Consider the following 13256-nt stretch of genomic DNA (forward strand, 5'->3'; position numbering starts at 1 on the left):
ACATTTATTTCCGTCCAGAGTTGCATTGATTTTCCAAAGTCTTGTAGGGATGATTGGAGAGTCGGACCACTGCGCAAAGTCTTCTCCAGCACATCCCAAACATTCTCAATGGGGCAAAGTTGAACCACTCTTTCACTATTTGAGTCTGATGAATCTGGGCATTGTCATCTTGGAACATGCCCATATCGTCAGGGAAGAAAATATCCACTGATGGAATAATCTGGTCATTCAGGATATTCAAGTAGTCAGCTGACCTCAATCTTTGGGCTCATAATGTTGCTGAACCTGGACCTGACCAACAGCAGCAACCCCAGATCATAGCACTACCCCCACAGGCTTGTACGGTAGGCACCAGGCATGAGGGGTGCATCACTTCATCCACCTCTCTTCTTACCCTGATGCACCCATCACTCTGGAACAGGGGAAATCTGGATTCATCAGACCATATGATCTTCTTCCAATGCTATAGAGTGCAATCTTTATGCTCCCGAGTAAATTGAAGCTTTTTTTTCCGATTAGCCTCACTGATAAATGGTTTTCCTAAAGCTACACAGCCCTTTAGTCACAATCCCTTGAGTTCCCTTTGCATTGTGTGTGTGGAAATGCTCTACTTTTACTTTCAAACAAAGCCATGAGTTCTCCTGTTGTTTCTTTACGATTTGAGTTCAGGAAACGTTTAAGTGATCGCTGATCACAATCATCCAAGATTTTTTTCCAACCAACTTTCTTCCTCGAAGATGATGGTTCCCCACTGTTCTTCCAGTTTTTACTAATGCGTTGGACAATTTTAGTAGTTTCAGCAATGTCCTTAGATGTTTTCTTTGCTTGATGCATGCCAATGATTTGACCCTTCCACGACCGCAGCATGGTTGTTTAAGAAATGAGAAGCTACTCGCTGCAACAGTTAGGGTTGAAAAACTTATTGCCACCTGTAACATAATCATCCATGCAGTAGTTATCCAATGGGAGGCTCTTACCTATTTACTTACTTAAATCCAGGAGGTGACTTTTTGGGGGGAGAGTGTATTATAGCATGTTTACATATAACTGTCAACCCCCCTTTTTACCCTCACTTTAATTTTAATGGCTACAGTATCTTTTTTTCTTTTTCATTTAATCAATAACATCAAAAGTGTGTGTTGTTATGTAGTTGCTTGTGGGTTACATGGTACCGTAAAGCAAAACAGTGTCCCATCAGATTTTAGAAACCACAGTCCCATGGGCACTCCATTGCAGTTTCAGGCTCAGGAATATGCATCAGAACGGTTGGTACATCAAAATGAGTCAGAAGCACACATATTTAAGGTCCACAAACTTCTTATTTTGCTTTAAAATGCATGTAAACATGTTAGTCTAACCAAAATTGTACAGAATCAGGCTTCTCAAAACCAGACTAAAGTACCCAGATAATGCAGTTAAAAATATACCGTATATATTTATATATGTATATACATATATTATATATACATATATGTACGGTATATATATATACATATATATACCGTACATATATGTATACATTCAACTAGACTCAAATGAGCCAAGGCACTTTAGACATGCTCCAAAGATCATAGAGACTATCATAGTCACTTGACTGTGAACAGTCAAGTGACGCACTTCCAGACTGTCACCCTGCTCTGTCAAAATCCTGATTTGACCACAGCATCATTATCTGACATTAAGACATTAAGCATTAAGTCCACCTTTCGGTAACTTTAGGGCAACACCTGTGCAGTGAATTCGGCTATACTTACGTGTACCATGATCTTCCACAGAGAATGTTAGAAGCAGCAGAATGTCTTGGGGCAGAACATTTTTCTACTCATTCCACAGCATCGCAGAATTGGATATACTTCAGTCAATAACTCAGTTCTGCTCCCCTGCATATATACTGAAGTTGCATGGACGGTGGGGCAGTTAAAAGACCCAGTGAAGCTGTAGCCATAACTCGACTCAATTGTGCATTTGTAACTGTGCTCCTTACTTGTAAAGATAGCTATTTCAAAACTCATTGAAAGTGTTTTTTAAAAACTGGAAAGAGGCATGTGGTATAGTTACAGATGCAGTACGTTCTATTGTTTTCCTGATGATTGTGTCGATTGTGACCTTTGACAGTTCAAAAACATCGATGATGGCAGCACTTTCAGCGACTTAGGATTTATACAACTTGCCAAGAAAACCTGTGTGCCTGTCAGCAGAAAACTACAAAGGATATTTAAGGCACTTTGGAGCAGGATCAGCTCACTTTCTTTAAAACTGCACAACAGGGTCTTGGTGGAAGAACAAATCTGTTTTCACATTAACTAGGTAAAATACTACAGCCACTTAAGCCTCCATCCATCCATCCATTTTCTATACCCGCTTAATCCGTCGGTCGGGGGCTGGAGCCAATCCCAGCGGTCATCGGGCGAGAGCCAGGGTACACCCTGGACAGGCCGCCAGTCCATCACAGGGCCACACAGAGACAAACCAGACAAACAACCACACACGAAGGTAACACTCACTCCTAAGGACAATTTTTGGAGACACCAATTAATCTAACATGCATGTTTTTGGACAGTGGGAGGAAGCCGGAGCACCCGGAGAGAACCCCACTTTACCCTTTTGGTTCAAATTTCAAAGTCAGAGTGCAGAGTGAAAAAAAATCATTTTGAAGGCCGACAGCCAGACTTCCGACTTGAATCGTCAGACGAACTTCACCAGGCCCAAACACATAATCCAAGACAATAATATTTACATTACTGTCTATCTATGTTTCTTTGAATCAATCACACACACAGTTTTGCTGAACATCTAGTATAGTGCTGTAGTGTAAAATACACCATAATGCGTTGTCATCAACTTGTATTGCTAATAATAGCTCGCCATGTCAGGTCACTTAGAACTGGAACACAGTCAACTTGGATGTGATGTCTTTACCAGATCTGAGTTTTGACTTCCGAGGCCACTGAAAGAGAGCATTTGTCCCTTGAGCATAAACTTGTGCTGTTCTGGGACGCAGGTGATGCTGTTGTTGTTGGAAAGACGGTCTGAAGACGGTAATGAAGGTAACAATTCTGGTCAAGTTAGTTCTTAATGCTAAAACTTCTGGGGTTTGAGCCATGTGAAAACAGGCTATATCAGAAATCATCTGGCAAACAATTACAAGAAAAAATAAGATGTGTCAAAACTTAGGGCTCATCTATTGTCTGGTAATGACTATAACATTTGTTGATGTAAAATAATTGCGAAGAACAAATAAAGCAAGCACATGCTCAAGGATTTATCTTGATCGAGAAAAAAAGAATTAGCATTTGCCCAGAAATGGTGAATCTTTTAAAAAACAGAACAGGGCAATCTTTGTTTAAATCTAATCAGTTCTTTCTTTGCCTGAGGCCTGAATTTCTGCCAAATTCACATAAATTTGTTAAATATTTTCTTAGATACCAACTAATTAACAGATAAAAAGCTAACTCAGAAGCTTAAAAACTTCAGAGTTAATTACTGCGGGCTGCCTCAATAGCACACTGTGCAATGCTATAGAGGTACAAACAGAGCATGTAATCACAATCAGTGGCAAATAAAAGCTGAATTTGGTTTGAAAAGACTGGACTTCATTCACATGAAGAAAGATCATTCACATGAAGAATATACTTGACAATGTCAAGTATATTCAGCAGTCCTGGGTGGAAATAAGGACAAGTTTAGACCCAGCAGACACTGGTGAGGTCTGGCAGCTTGTACATGGCATCATCAAAACCTCCTAAACCAGTTCTGCAACATCACATGCCATCATTGGAGCTGTGACATTTAAAGGATGTGGCTGCGGCTACACGAAAACGAAACGAGTTTTTTTTTTAAAACGGGTACGAAAATTCTTGCGACCACACGGAAACGCGCTGCTGTCCAGACGAAAACGGATGAAAACGATGAAACGATGCAGTACACACGCCACTGTGTCACGCCACGCTGTGAGACAATAGAGAAGTGTTAAAATTGGCTCCCAGCGTCAACGTGTGACTGACGCAAAAACGTTTTAGCTGTAACAATGGAAACGAAACAAGGCCGTTTTCAAACTTTCCCACTCTGGAACCCGTTTTCAAAAACTATCGTTTTGGGGTAGTGGGAACGCCGGCTCCGTGTGGCCGCGACAGCGAAACGATAAGAAAAAGTATCGTTTACAGTGAAAAACGTTTTCGTGTAGCCGCAGCCTTAGGCGTCAATATACTGCTCTTATGTACGGTAATGTGTCACTTGGAATGAGCAGTTTGCCCCCTTCTGAAAAGAATATGCTTCTTTACAGTTCTGGGCTCACACAAATGACTATTGTTTTGTCTTTTTTGACCATATTGGTGCATCACCAAAACTTTGATACCTTATTGCAAATTGGCCCACAGAAGTACCTGCTGTTTGTATATAAATAGTCATGAAGAGAGAGAATAAGCCCTCACACACACGCAAAAAGGTGCTCAAACAGTCCTACTCACAAGATAACCAGACTCAGAAAACCACACATGCTGGGTTTTAAAATATGATGGTATTAAGGCCCCCCCCCCCCCCTCTGATACCTGTAGAAAATTGTGTCTTTCAATTTGGGTACTTATAATGTGATAGGGGAACTGCATAACAGTTTGCCTGTTTGGAGCCCTGAAGTGGAGTCTGAGCGGGATGAAGAGAAACGGGAAAGAGAAAGTTGGAAGAAAAGGCTTGAGGGAGGGGAGAAAAGAGAGCAAGTTGGGTAGAGAGAGAAGAGGATCTGACACAGAAGAAAGTGACATCCAAGGCGAGAGAGGCAGAAAATATAAGTGGGCAGGGTGAAGAAATGGGCACTGGCGGTATTAGGTTCTCCAGTAACAGAGCACGGTGGCCTGTGATTTTGGATGTGGTTTACAGATAACAGAAGACACATTTTTCTGGACTAACAAACCTTTAAATTAGCAAAAAGCAATGAGAGTTTGTCAGCTCTTATATTTGATTCAAAAATCAGATTGAGTGGGTGGCAACAGCTGAGAGAAAATGATCAGCACACATTCTCTCGAGTGCAGTCTCTCACTGTACTGGCCAGCCTGGAAAGCAGAATAAACCTGAATTGCAGAGGCATAAAGCTATTCTTAGTGCAGCAAGGGGCACCCTCATGAACCTTTAGGTGCAACACAAATTCTACCACCTAAGCTAAGCCAACATGGTTGGTTAAGTCAACAGGAGACTTTCCTCTGTAAAAAATATAAAAGAATTTGTGCATTTTGTGAAGAACTGCCTGCCAAACAGCTGAACTATTTCTTTTACACAGACAAAGAAGAGAGACTAAAGGCCCATTTATGCCCTACGGAACCGGACGAAATTCGTCTGTCCGGTCCATACGTTGCTCCCGGAGCTTCTGTTTATGCCTCCGTCCGTATTGCGCACGTCCGTAAGAAATCCTCTAGAGGGCGGTATATATTGAGTCATTGTCGGCCGCGGGTTTGAGAAACATGGCTTCAATTGAGGAAGTTGCAGTCATACAAATGTATATACCCCCTGACCATCTCACAAATCCTCTCCTCCATTACCTGGCATTTTTAAATCTTAAAATGTTTTAATCTTCTACTCTTCGTTCTTCTTCTTCCTCCATAACTTACGGAGCCAACACGCTCCTGACTCTCTACCGCCCCCACGAATTCCTCTGGTATTGCTCCGTTTCGCCCGGAGCTCACCGGATTGCTAAGCTCTTGACCTACGGACAAACTGACGGATGAAACGCCCCCCGGAACCGGGTGAAAGCGTCCGTTTCCGTAGTTAACGTAGGGTATAAATGGGCCTTTAGGCTGCGGCTACACGAAAACGTTTTTCACTGTAAACGATACTTTTTCTTATCGTTTCGCTGTCGCGGCCACACGGAGCCGGCGTTCCCACTACCCCAAAACGATAGTTTTTGAGAACGGGTTCCGAGTGGGAAAGTTTGAAAACGGCTTTGTTTCGTTTCCATTGTTACAGCTAAAACGTTTTTGCGTCAGTCAAACGTTGACGCTGTGAGCCAATTTTAACACTTCTCTATTGTCTCACAACGTGGCGTGACACAGTGGCGTGTGTACTGCATCGTTTCATCGTTTTCATCCGTTTTCGTCTGGACCTGAGTCTTTACAGCAGCGCGTTGCCGTGTGGTCGCAAGAATTTTCGTACCCGTTTTAAAAAAAAAACTCGTTTCGTTTTCGTGTAGCCGTAGCCTTAGCTAGCTTCTAAACAGATGTTTATCAGATGTTTATCACAGAAGATTTAGACATCAAAACTCTCACAGCTGCAAATCTCTGGCTTGTGGCCATTGTGGTCCTGCAAGCCAAGCATTTGCTGAAAACAGACCACAGGAGACACACTGAGAAACCAAACTGCCTATCATCAAAACCGCACAGCCGATGAAGGAAAGCTGAGACAGAATCATACACCAACACACACACAAACAGTGAGCCTATTCCTTGGTCAGTGTGAAAACTCCACTTTTACAATTACAATCATCGATGATATCTTTCCACATTTAGTTTAGTAGTCTGATTTTTTTTTCAATTAAATCTTACACTAGTGTATATAAATAAACTCACAAGCACAGAGAGAAATACTGCAGCTCGAGTAATGAACTGGCGAGGAGCCAACTCTCCAACAAACTGGAGCTGAAGACCAAAAAAGTCCAGGCAGACATGACATACATGACAATTTTGTGGATCTGCACTGTGCAAGGGCACAAAAAGACAAAGGACAACTGTACATGCATGCATGGACAGAGATACACACAAAGTAATGTAAGCCTCAAACACAGATTCAAGCAGTGTAGACACAACAACAGCAGCAGTAAGCATGCAGACAGAAAGCATGCATATGCATACACGGTATAGACAATTACGTGAACCTTTAAGCACATGCACACATGTCAGCTCAAAATTAGATATGGAAAGAGAATGAGAATGCCTAGAGCAGGCAGACTGTGTGTTTGTACATGTGCATGAATCCTAAACCCACACTGAGCTGTCTGCCTCAGCCTCCACTGAGCTGTCTGCCTCAGCCTCCACTGAGCAAGCAGCAGGGAGGGAGAGGCCTCCACAAAAACACTGAAGGAACTGGTATCACTGGGAGCACAGACACAAATAAACATTCATGTGCGGTCGACAGGCAGCAGATGCAGAGCCATCCTAGAAAGCAATGCTGCCCCACCAGGCCCACCCTGTGTGAGCCATTGTCTGAATCTCTTGGTGATCCCTCAAGTCCCTTCCAGCTGAAGCAGTCCACTTCAGTGCATACTGAGTCTCAGTCCAGTGCATCCACACTCAAAACACACACACTGCCGGCAGCAGTTCCTGACTGGGGTGCAATTAACCATACCAATTAGCCAGCGCCCTTACCATTAGGGATACAGAGGGCTCCCCCTAGAGGTGAAACCACATCATTGGAGAAGCCAAAAAAGAAATATGAGGGAACAAAAATGAGTCCACAATTACAAGAAATATCCAAGCCAACAAAGGATTTCAGTTCAGTGGTTTCCAACTGAGGGGAATGAGGTAATTAAACTAGAATGAAATGAAGTAGTTTGCATGTAAATGGCTTTTATAAGGGCTGAGGGCAGATTGTGTTTTGCACTGTAGATTTGTTAGCAACTGCTGCCGACTCTGTGGCTGGGAGCTGCGCGCTTACGTGTGTGTTTGGGTAAGTTGTAAGCCAGTAAAAAAACGCTTGTGCCTGCATGCTCGAGTCTGTGTGCCAGCTCTACACACCTGCCTCGTCCACCATTGTCCATCTGCGCAGTTACTCACGCAGAAACACACACATGTGTGACCCTACTAAGCTTTATGTGTGAGTGCAGAGAGGAAAACTGGAATCAGGCCTCCTGCTACTGTTCTGTTCCTCCCCTCCCCCCACGACGGCCTTTCCACGGCTGAACTCAACAGATTAAACTATGCAATATCACCCTTACCAAGTCACCCCTCCTCCTCCTGCCTCCCCCACCCCCAATTCAATTTCTTCTCCATTCTCCTCCTCTCTCAGTCAAATGATTTCTCTTTTTTCTCTCTTCTTCTAGTCTCTGTGAGTGCCTGTGTGTGTATATGTGTGTGCGCACAACACAGAGACATTCTACCATTCCTCTGATGTTCGAGGCTGCAGTGGTGGGACACAATCTGGCTCCTACATACGGATGAGATGTAAGGTAACATAGTTCTTAAAATAAAAAAACGGTAAATGTTAACACACACACGTCAGAGTACACACACTAATGCCGCCCGGCTCCAATGCGAGTTTTTGTTTGCATATGTCTGTGACACAGTGCTTGTCAGTCAGGAAAAGACAAAGAGGCCACACACTTGGTTTGACAGTGACAGACAGACAGATGGACAGACAGGAGTGTGTGTTTGTGTGTGTGTGTGTGTGTGTGTGTGTGCAGGAGAGGATGTCTGCCACAATACCAGCTGGAAAACGTCAGTTTCCTCGTGTCGCTGTCACAATTCATGGTCTGTTCCGGGTCTGTTCATGTGTGTGCAAATGTGTGTGCTCACATATAACAGTGAAATGCACGGTGTGGAGAGCAGACGTGTGGAGCCATGCAACAGATTGTGTCATTTCTGTTAGTGCTTTTATGTTACCTGCTGCTGTGTGTGATTTTAATGATGAGTTGCGTGTTCTTTCCTGTGTGTATCTCCCTCATTTTCCGCTGGGTGTGGTTATCTAGGAGTCATTAAATCTTTGAATCGCAGGTCTTTTTGTGCATGTGTGCGTCCGTGTTCCCTTTTTTGAGTCCACAAGCAAGTTATTATTTGTGCACATCTAGTTACATATTCTATGTATTTGTATTTGCGTGTGCATGCATTGCTGAGCTAAGTGTGTGGGTGTATATAGTCCATGGCTGGCTGCAGTGGGTATTGAGGGTAGTACATCAGGGTAAGGCAATCTGCCTCTGAACAGCTCCTTCAGGTGAGATTTATCACCACTGCACTTGGCCTCTTATTATGGCGATGGATTCCCTACCCCTGAATCCGTGTGCACATGTGAGTGAATGTGTGGTAGGCTACAGTATGTGTGTGAGTGTGTGTATTTTGTGCCACACACAGCCCCCATCTCGCCCCAACCTCTCCACCCCAGTCTACATCCTTATTAAAGTGCTGCAGAGGAAAGCAATCATTGGTTTTTTGTTGACTCCACCCTCAACAACTCCTGTTAGGAACCCACTAGACATGCACAGGGAATAATATCAATGGGGAAGGAATAATGTTCAGAGAGGAGAGGAGAGATTTGGGTTGATTTATTCTCTTCTTTTCCTTACCAAACCTATCGAAGACTCAAAGTTGCATCCAAACAGAGCTACAAATTCCAAATTCGCTGGCTGGGAATCACGCAAGGTCCCCAAGCAGTGGCGCTGACTGACAGTCAGTTAGGTAGCACTGGAGAAATAGGTCATAGAGCTAAAAATACTTATCTTTGCTTCTCTCTTTCCCTTTCTCAATCTCTCTTAATGCTGCCTTCTTAAAAAAAAAGACAAGTAAAACAGATAGAAAGTCTAAATAAGAGGATGATGAAAGGGATAACATGGAAAAAGTAACATGCTTAAAAACATCAGACCTCAGGCATGCTCCCATACGAACACAGAAAAGAAAACTAAGAGCAGGAGAGGAAACGAGCAAGTGCAACAGTGTGTGTGCTTCTGTGTCTATGCATTGTGTGTGTGTGTGTGTGTGTGTGTGTGTGTGTGTGTGTGTGTGTGTGTGTGTGTGTGTGTGTGTGTGTGTGTGTGTGTGTGTGCCTGTATAGACACTGGTGAGTGAGAGAATGAAAGAGAAAGAAAGATCTAGAAATGGATGCTCAGGCTGTGGCTTCAGCCGTCACACGGGGCTGTTTGCACGCAGAGCCGGTTATTACATGGAACTCATTTAGATCGGCTCAGTCAGGCAGGGCAGAAATAATATTACACGGGCCCTGCCACAACTGCCTCCAATACCACAGCACACGCTTATCTGCATCTCCCCTCTAACTATCACAAAGAAGTAATATTGCTGAGAAATATGTGACATCCATTGCAATTTTGAAAAAATTCTGCCTCCTGTGCCTATAATTTGATTGACATAAAGCCAGAATGCTTGATTTAATTTCACTTTGTTTAGAATATTTTGTCACATTTGACAGATTTCATTATCTTTGTCATCCATATTTACAGGTCTGACATTCGTGTCTTCTTTGCAATGCCACAAATTTCAAACAATATACTGTTTGGTAACAGTACACTATAAGTGCGCTCTGTGAGTAGATTGTTCAAATCTACAGTAAATCCCTCTAAAGGAACTCTTAAGTATAAGCTATCTAAAAAGATTTAAAGGGATCTAATAAAACACATAGAAAGTCACATCAGTATTTCTGCTGAATGTCAAAATAGCAACATGACATTGATTCAAAGTGGAGAGAAGTGTAGTGGAAGTGGAGGGGTGGGAGGGCCTCCGTGGTTTGAGGCCAAAAAGAGAGACAGAGAGGAAATGGCTGAATAAAAGGGAGTAGGAGAAACAAGTGATGGATGGAGAAAGTGATGAAGAAGGAGGGAAGCAAAGAGGAAGATGGGGGAGCAGAGATGATAGGAGAGGGACAGAGATGGAGGGAGAGAGAAGCAGAGGAAAGAAGGATAGAAAGAGAGATTAAATGATTCTCTAATCCAGCAGAGGGATAGACAGGCTGGTAGGGAAATGCACAGTAGATTGGAGCTGGCTGCTCTCCTCCACTGATTTGCGCACACATGAGGCTCCCACTGTACTTCCACTTCCACACACGTCAGCTGGCGATCATGCTGCATCGTACACTGTAAGGCCCACTATATCTGGCTGGTTTTTCAGCAGCAGTAAGAGTTAACATACACTGATTCAATTGCAATTTATTGCTGAGATTCAACAAGCTTTCAAGACAGTTAAAGACATAACAGGCATTGTCTCTGCTTCCGGCTCACAACCAGCCACCTTCTTAGGGCTCACTTCAAACTAAATTTTGCTCGTTGTTTTGCCCATTTTGCAGGAAAGGCCTCTAATTTGAGACCAAGTTTGTTTGCAGACATGCTAATTACAACAGCTTGTTTAAAAGCTCATTTCAGTGTGGTAACTGGAATGTACTTAAAGCCATACTGCGTAACGATGCCATTTATTTAGTCGGTGAGATGTTAAAGACAGCTTTGATTGCTGTTGCCTTGTATAATAAATAGATACAGGCTTTAGAATTTCAGAGATGCAGTGCTGAAACAGTGATCTAACATCCCTGCAGAGCCAATACCGGCTGACAACTTGGCTGCTTTGTTATGTGCTTCACCCCCCCCCTCCCTTTGTCTAACTTACAGCACTTAAAAATCAATGTAAGACCCTCGTTTAAAATCGGGCTCTAGTTACTGGCCCTGTGCCTGGCGTTTCCTCTGCACTCCTTGTACAATTTTTCCCATCCTTTTCTCTTTTTCACAGCACAACTTCTGCTCCCTCTCAGTCCTAGTATATACTCCATGCAAATCAGTCAATTTAATCCCCTGACATGGTTTCACTGAGGGGCTCTGGGAGCAATCTGGCCACACTTTTGCTTTGCTTGAATGAGTATGCCATGGAGGAAAGCTGGTAGAGGGAAGAAGAAAGAAGAAGTGATCCTCCCAAAGGTTCAACATACAGCCTCTCATCCACTTCACCTGCCTTGTTCTGTCCCATCATAATACAACAATGCCGTATACCAGCTTATGTATGTCACAAAACTGGAAATTATTCACCTTACATATGATTTTACCATCGCTAAGGTCTGTGCTGTGTTCAAATAAAGACGCACTAAACAAAAACATTAAAAATACCATCACAGCCAATCAGAGCAGTTACCCAATCAGCACCATTGCCACACGGCTTCCTCTCTCCTGTGAAGTGCTCTTCAGAGGAGGCACGTACAGGCCAGTCGTTCATGGCGAAATGTCGCCTGTCCGTGCCTCCGAAAAGCTCACAGACAGACAGACATACAGTCTATAGAACTGCTCAGGTAATCAATCCAACGTGCGCCCCTGCCATCGCACACAGGTCTCGAGACTTTTCTTTGTTTCAAACTGCTAAAGCTGGAGCGTTTGTGCTCTCAAGCACGTCACAGTGGGTTTGTATTGGGGCTATTGTGGGTTATTTTGGCAGGATTAGTGTAAGTACGCGCTGACAGACGCACATCAGCCACCTTTCTGGCCGAGAGCCCAGGCAGGCAGCAGCCAGCGTCTCTGCATTCCACTGAAAGCAGTCTCAGAAAGAGCGAAAAGCAGAAAAAAAGAAAATTTCCCGAAAACCCCTGCGCACAGCGGATTATTTCTGGAGAAACTTCACAGTGAATCCACCGGGTTGAATTCCCCCAGATAGAAATAAATACGATACTGTGGTGCATGGGTTAATGTAAAGCGTAAGGAATGCGATTTGGATGCAAAGATGGATAGATTCTAAGCGCCGAAGCCGAACGCGAGTCTGCCCAGAGTATTTACCTCTGCCTATCCATCTCCAAGGGTCCGATAGGTAACGCTGCAGACGAAAGCCTCTGCCTCCCCCATTCTTCCCCTCTCTGTCCGGAAAAATGTGCACACAGGTAGTGTAAACCTATCTAGGCTCCGGCCAGCCCGCCAACCCTGCTTGGCTTTGACCGTGGTCTTGGCTGTCTACGCCGACAAGGGACATACCGGGTCACCCAAATCTACCTCCAGCATTCCTCCATATCCCTGCACACACGCCGCTGTTGGCTCAGGAAGAAAAATTTTATGAATAGCATCGGTGCTCACAATAACACATTAGCCTACTCATTCCAAAAACTATAAAAGCATCAGCTTTAAAAACAAGTTTTCTTTCAGGCTGATTCGCTGACATTATCTCACTGTCTGCTGTATGCATTTCATGTATAAACGTGTTGATAACCATGCTGAGAATAATCAGATAATCTAAGGCGCTGAAAATTCACTGACAGCGTGCACAAACACAGAAAAAAAAAGCCGAGGCTTAGGGAATCTGTAGTACTTACGATTTGAGGGGGTTCTGTACCGCTGTAGCCATTTTGATATAGTATGATAGAATGCAACACTGCAGAGCCCGGTATTGTACATGTAATGTAGCAGCTATTTCAATTTCATTCATTCTCTGGGGCTGCGGCTAGAGCGAACAGCCAATGGCAGGCGGGAGCGCTCCGTGACAGCTTTGGGGAAGTGTAGTTTTTTACGCATGTCAACATGAAACGCATGGCGGCAGAGCTACTACAATTACCAGCGGGGATAGCGGTTTCTGTGGACCACGGGCCCGCCTCGGACT

General features: G+C 43.8%; 1 protein-coding gene across 3 annotated transcripts in view; it reads right to left on the minus strand.

Moving 5' to 3' along the window:
- Positions 1–13085, minus strand: part of dpf1 (double PHD fingers 1) — a 53264-nt gene extending 40179 nt beyond the window's left edge. The window contains exon 1 of one of the 3 annotated variants that reach the window (XM_075473961.1): positions 12973–13085. In XM_075473961.1, coding sequence (XP_075330076.1) covers positions 12973–13085 — 113 coding nt within the window. Of the gene's footprint in view, positions 1–12445; positions 12642–12972 lie in introns of those variants that run through there. The other 2 variants (XM_075473962.1, XM_075473963.1) reach the window with 2 other exon arrangements.
- Positions 13086–13256: the final 171 nt, after the last annotated feature.

The sequence above is a fragment of the Odontesthes bonariensis genome, chromosome 9 (genome assembly GCF_027942865.1).
Source record: "Odontesthes bonariensis isolate fOdoBon6 chromosome 9, fOdoBon6.hap1, whole genome shotgun sequence".
Lineage (NCBI taxonomy): Eukaryota > Metazoa > Chordata > Actinopteri > Atheriniformes > Atherinopsidae > Odontesthes > Odontesthes bonariensis.